Below are 13,882 nucleotides of genomic sequence, written 5' to 3'. Positions count from 1 at the left end.
AAACGTAAGTTCTTCGTGGTTTAGGTGTTCGATAAAACTTAGATTAAGAGACGAATTTGTACAGAATTGGCAGTCTAAGATAAGTAACAGTTCATGTTGTACGAATTACAGAATCTATCAAACGAATTTATGTTTAGATCCATATTTGTTAAAAATCCCTTGCATTTTCAAACAACTTCTTTCCAAATTTCGCTGCGCCAACCACAGATTTGCGTTCTGCGTTATTGTTGCCCTGCTTTTTTTTTAAACTGTTTTGTTTGTCTTCCTTCTCTCTGTCCTTCTCTCTCTCTCTCTCTCTCACTCTCTTTCTCTCTTCTGGGTCCTGCACCATTCTGTATATTTTGTAAATATGCAATTTTCTGTATATATATGTAATTTGCAATGTTTTAATGTATTAATTAACTGATTTTATCTGTTACGATGTTTGTTTGAATTTTCTTCAATACCCTGACGTTGGGTGACATAAGAAAAAAAAAACAAAAACATTGTCATTGTCATTGTCATTGTCATTGTCACATGACGATACAAAAGAGAGCTAAGTACAAACTCAGTACACCTAGGAACATCATTCATTTCCAAAGGTAGTGGTATCTTTATTATCTTAAAAAGATTAAAAAATTGTAGTCGTAGCTTTTTTTCGATTAAGGGGATTATTTTGAAGAGAGAGATTTTAAAGTAATAAGGATTATTTCGTAGAGGTAAAAATTTGGCAACAACGTGATCTCACAATCAAAGACGCTTGATAAACAACAACATCTTCAAAGACAGCGCGTCTCAGGCAAAGACACACATCACCTGAGACGCGCTGTCCCTGAAGCCGCGAGCTGCTGTTGTTTATCAAGTGTGACAATGACAATGACAATGACAATGACAATAGTTTCACAATGACAATGTTTTTTTTTTTATTTTCTTATGTCACCCAACGTCAGGGTATTGAAGAAAATTAAAAATAAACACCGTAACAGATGAAATCAGTTAATTAATACATTAATACATTGTAAATTACATATATATACAGAAAATTGCATATTTACAAAATATACAAAATATACAGAATGGTGCAGGACCCAGAAGAGAGAAAGAGAGTGTGAGAGAGAGAGAGAGAGAGAGAAGGAAAGAGAGAAGGAAGACAAACAAAACAGTTTAAAAAAAGCAGGGCAACAATAACGCAGATAAAAGCAATTTCAATAATATAAAGCAAAACATTGTAAAAAGCTATATTTACATGAAAAAAAAAATACAAATAATGATATTGATAATTATTATTTCTTATGGAGCTTCATTATTTCCTTACAAAATTTAGCTAAATTTATCAACTCACTACGATTTTGGGAATTAAATAACTGAGACATCTTTAAAGTGTTTGGTCTTATTCTATAATAGGATTTAATGAATTTATTCCTGGCATTATTCAATGTATGACACTCAAATAAATAGTGAAATTCATCCCCTAGTCTATTAGAATTACATAAATTACACAATCGATCACAATGTTCAATACCAGCATACCTACCCGTTACAATTGGCAATCTGTGGTTGGCGCAGCGAAATTTGGAAAGAAGTTGTCTGAAAATGTAAGCGATTTTTAACAAATATGGATCCAAACATAAATTCGTTTTATAGATTCTGTAATTCGTTCAACATGAACTGTTACTTATCTTAGACTGCCAATTCTGTACAAATTCGTCTCTTAATCTAAGTTTTATCGAACATCTAAACCACGAAGAACTTACGTTTTCAAAGTTATTCCTAACAAAAGACATTCCTAACTCATTTAGTGTATCATAAACTTTCAACAACCATGGTGATGAATATATCTTATAATTATGCAAAAGTGATATGATATTACATACAATAGATGAATATTTTCTTTCTTTTCCTGTAATAATCTTTAACCAAAAATTAAGCATTCTTTCTTTAACCCGTTTAGGACGTGTCCCGAGTATACTCGGGCTGACGTTTTCCAGGCTGTGGACTGGTCCCGAGTATACTCGGGCTGAGAGAGTGACATGAACACGCATTTTTAAACTTAGAATTTCACCAACAATACGATGCCTATGTTAAAAATGATTTATATTTTGTGGGACTACATACATCAAAGTTGCCATCTGTGTACATTTTGTGATGATTGGTCGTATCTTATGTCTATAAACAAGCAAAATATTGACAAACATGAGTGCAATTTTCACGACAATCTGACCTTCGCAACGGTCGGGAAACTGACCAATGACGAGCGACCAGCCGCACGCTCTGGCGATCTCATTTGCATTGGTATGCAAATTGCCACACTCAAGTGAAAAGCGTGCGTGCGGCGGTCAAGACCGTTGCGTGCACGCACCTACCTTATTAGCACACATTTACATGATAAAGTATTGTGGCATACTACTTCATGTTATATCAGTAATGCAATGTCGTACTTCCATGGATTTTCTATGAAAGCCATTTCGGCATGGCAACCTGCTTACCATTATTGGCATGAACTGTTGACCTTCTTCTTCCGCTACCGAGTCCTGGGATTTACCAAAACTCGGCGAATTAAATGAATTCAAAAGTAAATCTTTTGCGTGTCCCTGCATGCATGTGATGTGTGTGAATGTTTTTGTGTCTGTTTGTTATCATGACAGCGATGTTACTTGTAGTTGTTTGAAGAGTTTTACCGTCATGAATAATATTCTGATTATGTTATAAAATCGTTTAGAAAAAGAGACCACTTGGCCAAAAACAAACCGAGTAGGGGATGTACTGCATACAAACAACGCAGTCGATTGTGCTACTTCACCGAAGTCGTAGATTCATCATGGCGTAACACAGCATCACATGTGCACGTGTTATGGGCGAGAATATTTTAGATAAACCAGCTGGCAAGAGCATCAGGTTACATTGTATATTTATGAATAGACAGGATGCAGATACAAAAACACTCCAAGATAGACCCTCTCGTAGACGCAGCCTAAAAGGGCAGGGGATTATGAGCATAATAGAGAAGGTCAAAGGTCAATTACTGACAGTCTTTTCGTTTCTGTGCCGGTCCATGTAGAATGGATGTTAGCGATGTGCTTCATATGTAACCATAACTTTATGGTTGTAGGGAATTGAATGTGCAAGTTCTCATGTGCATGTTCCAAACATTAATTTATTATAGAAATTAAAGTGCAACAACGAAATGCGCTGTAATAAAACGAATTAACAAGACACATGGCACAAGTTTTCTCTCATACGTTTATAGCATTTGCGAGAAATTGTCTATGAAAAAAAAAAACGATCGGTATTTGGTATTTGCAGCAGTTCAAAAAAGTATATTAGATATCCCATATTACGTTCATAGTGACATTGGTGATTTCGACTGTATAGTCTATATTTCTATTTTTTGTATGAATTCTTTGTAATATGCTTATTTTCGGATGCAGTCGCTCTATAAATCATTTAAACGTTTAGAAATCGGTTTTTTTTTAGTCCATTTCTTTCGTAAGTTCATAAGTCAAAATGATTTTGCTATCATTGAGTCGCAAGGATTTTAGCCAAACGCCACTGGTTGTAGTTCAATCCATTTTCAGTCAATCGGATATGACAACTCATGCCGAAAAAAAAAAATATTTTTCATTCAAAGTAGTAGAAAACGCTAAAAATTTGCGAAGCGGTCATTCAATTCTGCGAAAGACGGAGATGTGATTATGGAGCGCTTCAATGTATTGTAGCACTCGACTTTTGGGAGTAAGGTATTTCGAGCAATAAAAGTACGAAATGCTCTTCTCTTTATTTGATGTAATTAATGTTTTAATGCTATCACCAAAGTGGTTTAAGCACTTATTGTGCATGTGTCTTCTCTCTATCTACTTCTGCATTTAGGTACATATTTTCAATCGAATTAAAGACTTTATGAAATCGCGTTGCAGCATTTTCATATTCATAAACGATTGCAGCAAATGCTCGTTTGCTTTATGCATTGTGCACATTGAATGAGAAAAGTACTTTATTTTCTGTCTTTTATTGGGGGATGATTGGTATACACAATGAAATTAATATTGATTTACACTCTTGACAGAAGAGAAGATCATTACAGGGGAATTAGCCCTCTGCTATGAGAGATCGACGAATGTCGGAAGAAATGGTGTAATTTCAACAAACATGTTGTCTTTTCCTTATTTTTTGAAGTAATGTAACGATGTTAGACCTTCAAGCCTGTGTGGCATGTGCTCGCCATTCTTCCATGGTCATGACGACTTCTTCAGCTTCCAGGTGACCAACCTTTTGTTGCTAAATTGAATGGACTTCTCCGACGAACTCGGAAATGCTACCTGCGACTCTGTTTGAAAGAAAAAAAACTAAAAAAAAAAAAACTCTCTCCATAGAGACGAATGTGAGTTCTCTATTGGCATTCTAAATTGAAATGTGTTCATGCTACATTTTTGAAGTGATAGGATATAGCGAAAGGAAAACAAAGCTGAATGATCATCTTCATGGAACTATATTTTTTGTTGGCGATTATGAATTACCTAACTATGAAATTGAAAGACAAACATACGCAAAAAACGACTGCAAAATCTTCGCATAATGCACCATTTTGTAAATTCAAGTTTGCCATTTTGCTTTTCCTTTATGATACATTTGCTTCGATTAGTGTTCCTTCATTCTATCTCATTACATTTCATCACTTTCCTTTCCAGCTATCCACTTCATTCCCGTCTACGAACGTATAGATTGGTTATTATCATTATAGTGGTGGTCACTTCTCCAAGATATTTTGCACGTTATATATATATATATATATATATATATACATATATATATACATATATATATACATATATATATCTAAAAAGATATTACCATAACACAGACAGGCAAACCTAGCCGTGTGTAACATTACATTTCGATTACTTAAGTGTGATCGGATTACCATCCACCAAACAATTTAGAAGACCACCATATTTCTCCCCCCCCCCCCTTTCCATCTCTCTCCCTCTCTTTCCCGGAATCCAATTCTTCATTATCATCTACAAATATGTGGATTGAATATTATCATTGATGGTGACGATCACTTCTCGAAGATATTTTGCCTGTATTATGAATATATATATATATATATATATATGTATATATATATATATACAATCTATAAAGATGTTACCATAACACATATTTTATAGGCAAACCAAGCTGTGTATAATATTACATTTCGTTTGCAAAAGAGTGTTCGGATTACATCCGTCAAACATAATTTAGAAGACCAGCCTATTTTTTTTTCTCTCTATCTCTCAATCTTTCTTCTTATCGCATAGACTCCTATGTTTCGCCTGAAGACCGGAAGACCTCATAAATGTTATATCAAATATACATATTCATCAAAACAATCATCTTTCCTGTTAGTGATTACTTTTTATCATATGATAATAACTTATGTCTTATCACTTTTTGAAATCTTATTTCATGTGATTCGTAATGAGCAGTATCTTCCACGCAGTACGATGGAGTTATAAGTCAATCGTAAGATTGCACTAGTAAAATTGGCAGCATTTAAACCCCAACAGTAAAATCACAAATGCGCTCGTTGATATCTTTTATTTATCCCAGGGAAACCTAAGTCATATCTGTAGGCAGTCATGATGGATAATTTCAGAAAGCAAACTTCTTTATACATAAAAACTTCAGTGTGGATGGCAGGTACCGCAAGAGCATGGATTTTTCAGATTTAGTCATCATTAGTTGTCAAAAACAGCCAGAAAGATGCAGTGATTTATTTGAATATTGAAGATCCCATCAGGCTCTTGTCAATATTATGAAACAAATAATTGCTGAAACAAAACCAAGAAACAAACTCAAATGAAAAATTGGTCTGCGACACTCAACTTTGATGATGCTTGAAGTTTTTTTTTTCTGTCATACTCATGAATGACAGCCTGATCATGCTATAAGATCGTTCAAAAAATCTACTTGGCCAACGAACCAAATAGAGGATTTACTGTATGATATTCTTACAACGCAAGAGCCGATATTGTCACTATGGGGTCCTATATATTCATCATGGTAAAACACAGCCTAACATATGTGCGTGTTTTAGGCAAGAATACTTTGAATAGACCAGGTGGCCAGAGTATCAGGTTATATTGTATCTCCTTGAATAGACAGGATGTTGATACAAAAACATTCCTAGACGCGCTCGTAGACGCCATCTGAAAAGTCGGGGATTATGAGCATAATAGAGAAGTTCAAAGGCCGATTACAGACAGTCCCTTTTTTTCTGCACCGGTCCATAGAATGCATTATAGTGATGTGCTTCGTATGTATTACGTAACCACTTTTGCGGACCCCAATGATTTTATGGTTGTTGGGAAGCGAATGTGCAAGTTCTCATGTGGTTCTTACCAACATAAAATTATAATGTATAGAATTTAAACTTCGACAACGAAATACGCTGCAATAAAGCGAGTAAACAAGACATATGGCATTTTTTCTCTCTCATACGCTTAGCATTCGCCAAAAAATTGTAGATATAATTATGATGTTCGGTATTTGATGTTTGCAGCATTTCAAAGAAGCAGTCAAAATAAAATAATGTCCCATATTTCGATGATACCGACGATGGTGATGTCGACTGTTTAGTCTTTTTTGTTCTAGTTCTGTATGAATTCCTCATAATATGCTAATATTCGGCTATAGTCGCTCTGTCAATTACTTATACATTTAGAAGTCTGAGGTGTTTTCAGTCCACTTCTTTCGTAAGTTCACGAGTCAATTTTTTTTCGATCATTGAGTTCAATCCATTTATAATCAGTCAAATATGACCACTTATACCGAAAAAAAAAAGATTTTTCTTTTTTTTTCTTTGTAGAAACGCTCCAAATTTGCGAAGTGGTGATTCAATTTTGCGAGAGACTGAGATGTGATAACCACATCACTTCAATTGAACACTTTGTTTAGGAGCAAGGTATTTCGGGCAATACAAACATGAAGTTAATGTTCTTGTCTTATCTCATGTTTATCGATGTAATGAAATTGTTCATGTTGCTATTGAACAAATTTATGCACTTATCGTGCCTGTGTATTGTTTATATCTACGTATATCTCTGCATTTAGGTATGCCTACATTCATTCATCCCATTAGACTTCGTGAAATCGCATTGAAGCATTTTCATATTCATAAGCGATTGCAGCAAATGCTCGTTTTCTTTATACATTATTCTTATTGAATGAGATGTGCCGTTTTCGCATTCAGATCGAGGAGTTGTACAAAACGGGTGCCGTTTCGGCGCTATATTTCCTTAATTTTTCAACAAAAACTACTAGGAATACTTACATGGGTCGATTAAACCTAAATGATTAATTTCGGCAACTGTTTGATGCATTTCATTGCTTATGATGCAGAAAATGTTGTCTTATAACGCGAATATCTTCAGCTCACCGATGCTCACTGAAACTTACAATCACTTGCACAGGCGCACAGCATGCATGCAATGCAGTGCATTGAGAGCATGCGTAATGCATACTAATGGATACAGCAGCAAGTCTCTCCACTGTTGCACTAGGGCAGGCCGCTTATTAACTCCTAAAAAAATTTCGAAAATTTTGCACTTTCTAGATAAATGGGTGAGAAAAACAAAGTCGAAAAGGTAATGTATCAATTGTCGCTGTGTTTATGATAGAAATTTAGCCGTGCTTTATTTGTGAAGTCGCCATGAATGTGGCAGTAATTTTTGCTCCCGCTCAGCTGCGAGGTAGCCGCCAGGACCGCGCCTTGCGGCACGGTCTCCGGGGCTAGCTACTAGTAACTTACACATGTATCGCATGCAAGTAGTACGTACGTGGACCGGAGCTAGCGAGCGTTATACGCATGCATACGGTGCATTTTCATTTATTTTTATGAAAGTAATGGACTAATTGGAACGAAATTTTGCACAGGTGTTACTGCAATCATACCCAAACTCCATGCTAACTATTAGACCAATTGCTGCAGGTTTACAAATGTGGGCTAGTACCTTTAACACTTTACAATTAGAAATTTGGCATAGCAATGGGCTAGCCCAAACAGACGCCGTGTTTATGCGGAGCATGGCTGTCACGTTTTTATAGCGACTGGGCCGGGCTAAGTTACTTAACTTAGTTCGGCCTGCATGTAACGTTTATGTCTATTAAAAGTAGAGTCTACTAACTCCGAAACACAGCCCGAACGCCGAACGCAAAGATATAACTGTGTATAAGGAGCGCCCCGGGGTAAGGGCTATACCGGTACATGCAATAAGGAAATTTGTTCTAGATTCTATTTAAGTAATAAATGTTGTTAGTGTTAACGTTCGGAGCCAACACTAGAGGTCTGTCTACAGCCCAGTAGGCCTAACGTTAGGTCAAAATCTCTTCAGTATGTTTTAATTTCAGGCTTGTTCTTAAGGAGTCACGTCATGTATGATGTAATGCTGTGTTCTGTTTATCGAATTATAGCAATGACTTTGTTTTATTAACGCGGTGTAGGTCTATTGTATCTTTCAATTCATAGGTCAGGGAAGTGGACACACCAACATGCACAGAAACCAGGGAACAAGTTACTCCGGCCGGGACGATAACCAGTACGGACGTGTTTGGGTCGCTGGTGCGGTTAGGGAACAAGGTAGACTCTACATTGATCAGAGAGACAGCCCGTGACAGACCGTTGACAACATCGGCCAGAACCGTAGGCTTAACACTAGCCAAGAATGAGCTGGGCGGCCACAAGAATTCATCGATCAGAATAAGAGCCCGAGATAGCCCATCCACAGCATCAACCAGAACCGGTGGGCTAGTCGAGAATGAGCTGTGTGGCTAAGACAATACATCGATCAGAATGACAGCCCGTGATAGCCCTTTGACAGCATCAGACAGAACCCTGGACTAGTCAAGAATGAGCTAGGTGCCCAGAAGAATACATCGATCAGAATGACCATTTTAGCCTGGATAGCCCGTTGACAGCATCGACCAGAACCCTAGGCTAGCCAAGAATGAGCTGAGTTAAAGAGAAAACACTGATGCTGCCAGGGTAAACCTTTTTAGGAATATGTAGATAGGGTAGGTAAGTCCGTTTGCATTGACTTCTATAGTGTATGTCATAGCTGCTCTTTCAGAATCTGCCGTGATGGAGGGTCACATATGTTTTGTTATGATCCCAATACAGTATTTGCAATTTACAATGTACCAGTGATAATGTTTCACTGTAATTCGCATTTAACAGCTTTGAATCGACTGTATTGGGGGGGGGGGGGAGGGGGGTAGACGTAATGACATTAGACCGGATGCCAATCTGAGAAGTGGAGTCATTCTATTCATAGTTTTAAACTTTAAAAGCACAAACGGAAAATGCTCTTTATACTTCTCCAGTCACTGTGTGGTCGATTTCTGCACACTTTTAAAAGTTTGCACATAGACTGGTAAAACTTATTGCATTTATACCCACGCGGGAATAACGTATTGTGTAGAGAATTGAATACTATGTAATTTATTTCAAAGCACTGATGCACCTCTTGTCACCAGTTTATACTGTTTTTGCAGAAATACAAAATGTACATGTACATGTACGTGGTGGTGGTATTTAAAAGACTGCTGCCAAATTGCTAACAACACATTATTGTCAAAGGCAGGTCATAGGACAGCAAATTCTAACCTCAGCTTTAGGCCTGCATTGTATGTAGTTTACTCTAATGAATTTATGGCTCTGCTTTTAAATTAGTGTAAATTTTTATTGATTCCCAATGTTTAGATTATGGTCGAGGAATTTTGTTCATTCATGCTTGTGAAACTATGTGGGTGTGGTATCCTAGCTCTTTTCCCCTTGGGATTCTTATTATCCTTCACATTATAAAACAATGTGTTCTTGTGTGTGTGTGTGTGTGTGTGTGTGTGTGTGTGTGTTTCCAAGGACATGCTGTAAATTGTCAGAGGTCATGATTAACCCGAATTGATACTCTTCTTGTATTTGCAGTTGTATAGATGTGTCTATGGTGCTTTCAAATTGCATAACAAAAAAAGGCACTCGTATACAAAGATAAGTTAATTCAAGTACTCGACGTTATAAATGTGAAGTGAAGTGAAGTGGAGAAGTGTAAAGCTTATCCTCTCCCAAGTATCATACCAGCAATATAATGTATGTTTTCTGTGACAATACCAAAGGTCCTGTTTAATGGAATTGTTTTCCTGCCCTTTGTAGTTGCTTTTAGGACATTATGCTTTAAAAGAAACAAAAAAAAAAAAAAAACCGACACCAAACAAACTAGCAAATATGTGGAAAAAGTTCCTCATACTACTTAATTAATGTACTTGACTTCTGCCTATCTTAAGACTGACACAATTACTCTATCTCATCCATGCAGGAATTATTTCACAGAGAATTAGAAATTTTGTTATGTATTTCAAAAGCCTGATGCACCTCTTGCTATTTCATATCATCTGTACAGAGATGTGTGATGGTGTTTCAAGAAGTGCTTGGTACACAAATGACACATATTGTGGAAAAAAATAGTGAACAAATGAAAATATTTTGCTAAGAATATTTGACAGATTATAACATGACAAATACAAACTTCACCTTTAGATTGTAAAAGTTAAGGTGAATAAATACATTTGTGCGAATTTGTGAAAGAGCAAATTTCTATGGTTTTCAGTTATTGAGTGATGTTTCATGAAAAAATATTGGTGAATTTCATGTACATGTGAAAGTTTGTTTGCCAAATCCGACAAGTCCACTTTTTGAAGATTTTGAAGAACGGTCTCTGTCATAAAGTACAAAATAATACATGTACCTTTTAAATGATATATTGGTTTTGATGGTCAAAAGAAGCAAAAATCTTCTTATTATTCTCTTTATTTTTCTTGACCTTTAATCGCAAATATCTCCATTTGGCAAATATGGACTTATCGGTTTTTGCGAACAAACGCATCATATACATGTTTGTATTCATGCTTGTGAAACTGTGTGTGCATGGGTGTGTTATCCTTGCTTTTTTTTTCCAGTGTCAACGATAATGTATGACATGCTTATGTATTGCTAATATGTAGCTTTTGTACGAATGTTTGACTGATGAGAGGAAATTCAGTTCAATTCATTTCATTTCAAATGAGTTTGTTATGCACATTTTCAATGCAGATATGTACAAATGTACCTTTAAGAATGGTGCCAGTGAAGCAACTTACCAGCACTGCGTGTGAAACACACAGAAAATACACAGACATCAATTCACATACTACATTCTAAGAAAAAAAAAAGTTCTTTTGAGCACCATTAAATGGTTCTCAGCACTGTCACAATAGCGACACCTTTTTTGGAGCCTATGAGAACCTTTTTAAATGGTGCCTGTCATCACCTTTTAACATTGGTGCCCATTAGAACCGTTTCCAATGAAATGGTTCTCATGAGCACCTTTTGAAAAGAGTCAAACAGGTGCCCATCTTTAGTCAAAAAGGTGCTCATGGGCACCTTTCAAATGGTACTCACGAGCACCATTTCATCGGGAAAAAGGTTCTAATGGGCACCTTTTGCAAAAGGTGCCGACAAGCACCATCTAAAAAAGGTTCTCACGAGCACCAAAAAGGGTGTCGCTATTGTGACAGTGCTGAGAACCATTTAATGGTGCTCAAAAGAACTTTTTTTTTTCTAAGAGTGTAGCCAAAGGAAGTGCACGGAGACAAGGTAGACATGTCTGAAATAAAATAAGTTTAGTGCAGCAATGAATCGAAAGATGTGATATATGATGGCGTACGCACAAAAAAAATCAAAATAAAAAGATCTTATCCATGAAATTCCTCTCCATCAATCAGGGATTTGGTTCACCGTCAGACGGCGTGTGCAGCCATCAAGCACATGGCTCTGGGTGTGTTTGGCTTCAGCTGCGAAGACGCCCTGGTCCACCTGCTGAACTTTGTGTGGCCCAACGTGTTTGAGATGTCTCCCCACGTCATCCAGGCTGTCATGGAGGCCATCGAAGGCCTGAGGGTCGGGGTGGGCTCCATCAAGATGTTGCAGTACACTCTACAGGTGACTTCATTCATTCCCAGTCTGTAGGTTCTCTTCCCCTCCTGTGTGGCGCTATTGAAATGTCCTACCAGAAAATCGTATAATGTTTTGGGATGATGTATGACTTCCGCCATACCTCTGTTGACACTTAATTGGCAATGTGTTAGACGTAATCCCTTCACATGGGGTTAACAAAAAGCCATTGTGAATTTTAAGCAGGCTTGTTTGATTTGCTTAATCTGTATCTACCACCACCATTCTGCTCCCTTAGCCCTAGCTGTAAAGTAGGTCAAAATAAGATAAAAGTAAAACAGATGAAAAGTGACAGTCCTAAGATTGCCTCAATTTTGGGATTGAGAGTGATGTTAGATAAACGAACAATTACAAAAATAAATCAAATATGTAGTGAAACACAAGACAACAGGAATTTGTGTTATTATGGATATCCCCAAATTTTCGTATTATTTGTGTTCTATGAAAATAGTGTTCTAGATGTGTCGCCAGAGGCATTATGTTTTCGGGTTGTCCGTCCGTCCGTCCTCTCGTCCTTAATCAATTTTGTGGACAGCGTATCTAAAAACTGTCTGAGGTAGCCTAATGAAACTTGGCATGTATATGTATGAGTTGGCAAAGTTGTGCTTATCAACTTTTGGGAGCACAAGCTCAAGGTCAAAGGTCAAAAGGTCAAGGTCAAATGCTCAAAATTCACTATTTCCCTATATCTATGCAATTGCTGGAGGTATTATCTTGAAACTTGGTGTATACATGAACTACCAAATAAAGATTCCCCAGAGAGGGCTTTGGGTCATAAGGTCAAAGGTCAAGGGTCAAGCAAACATGTTAACATTTCACTATTTTTCTCCATATCTCTTATTTCAAGGTATTTTCATGGAACTTAGTATATATGCATGTACTGACTGTCAGTGATCATGTAGGGAATTTAGGGGTCATGGGTCAAAGGTCAGGGGTGAAAGGTCAAGGTCAACTTATCAAAATGTCATTATTTCTCTCTTATCTATGCAATGCCTACAGGATTGTTTCTTGGAAGTTTCTTGCCCGAAGGTCAAAAGGTCAAAGGTCATGTGAAAGTGCTAAATTTCACTTCTACTTTAAACTTATAACAGGGTCAAAAGTTGGGTACGAATCCTCAAATCCCCAAATACTTGCACTCTTACACAGTATAGCCATTCATCCAAATAAACCTAGTTCAAGGATAGTGAACACTCAATGCATTTGTGACAAACCTGTCATTTTAATATTTTGCCAGTTATGTGAAACTGCCATCACACATTGTCAAGACATTGTGCTATAGACCTATAACTCGGAGAACCATGCATTATGCTGGGGGCATACCAGTCACCATAGCGACATTTCTAGTTAATAAATTGTAGTCAGTGTTCCAGGTTCCATGTATTGATGATATGATAACCTCTTGCATGTCACATGATTATATGTTTTGAAAACTTTTTGTACCTTGTGTTCCCCCAACTCTAGGGTCTATTCCACCCAGCGCGCAAGGTTTGTGACACATACTGGAGGATCTACAACACACTGTACATTGGGGCACAGGACTCACTGGTTGTTGGATTCCCCAGGGTGCCCAATGATGAGAAGAACCAGTATCTGCACTATGAGTTGGATTACGTACTGTGCATGCTGGCACCGTGCACCCCATAACAATACATCACACTCAATAAACTCATGGGCAAATACTCCAAGACATTCAGTGCATTGTGCAGAACGGCAATAGTGGATTTGAGGACTCGGGGGGCCAGGTCTGAGCTGCTCATCTCAAGAAGGTGGTATCCAGCATTTATCAGATCTTGTGTTCATGTTCTTGCGAGAATCTAACCCACAAACCTGACACTTCATGCCTCCTTTGATTCCCATGCAAACTTGAGTCTAACGTGA

General features: G+C 37.2%; 1 protein-coding gene across 1 annotated transcript; it reads left to right on the top strand.

Annotated features, from left to right (window-relative positions):
- The first annotated feature begins 11,818 nt into the window (after nucleotides 1–11,818).
- LOC140234406 (splicing factor 3B subunit 1-like) lies at nucleotides 11,819–13,648 on the top strand. Its single transcript, XM_072314457.1, has 2 exons — nucleotides 11,819–11,992; nucleotides 13,466–13,648. Exons 1-2 carry the CDS (start codon nucleotides 11,819–11,821, stop codon nucleotides 13,646–13,648), a joined length of 357 nt encoding a protein of 118 aa, XP_072170558.1.
- Nucleotides 13,649–13,882: the final 234 nt, after the last annotated feature.

The sequence above is a fragment of the Diadema setosum genome, chromosome 10, assembly GCF_964275005.1.
Source record: "Diadema setosum chromosome 10, eeDiaSeto1, whole genome shotgun sequence".
NCBI lineage: Eukaryota > Metazoa > Echinodermata > Echinoidea > Diadematoida > Diadematidae > Diadema > Diadema setosum.
The sequence above is the reverse complement of the archived record's forward strand: the minus strand, read 5'-3'. Positions and strand labels throughout refer to the sequence as shown.

Excerpts from the sequence above, each read along its gene's own strand:
- LOC140234406 (XM_072314457.1), top strand. The coding sequence starts at position 11,819 with ATGGCTCTGGGTGTGTTTGGCTTCAGCTGCGAAGACGCCCTGGTCCAC. Across the intron at positions 11,993-13,465 it reads TGTTGCAGTACACTCTACAG|GGTCTATTCCACCCAGCGCG; the intron begins GTGACTTCATTC and ends CCCCAACTCTAG.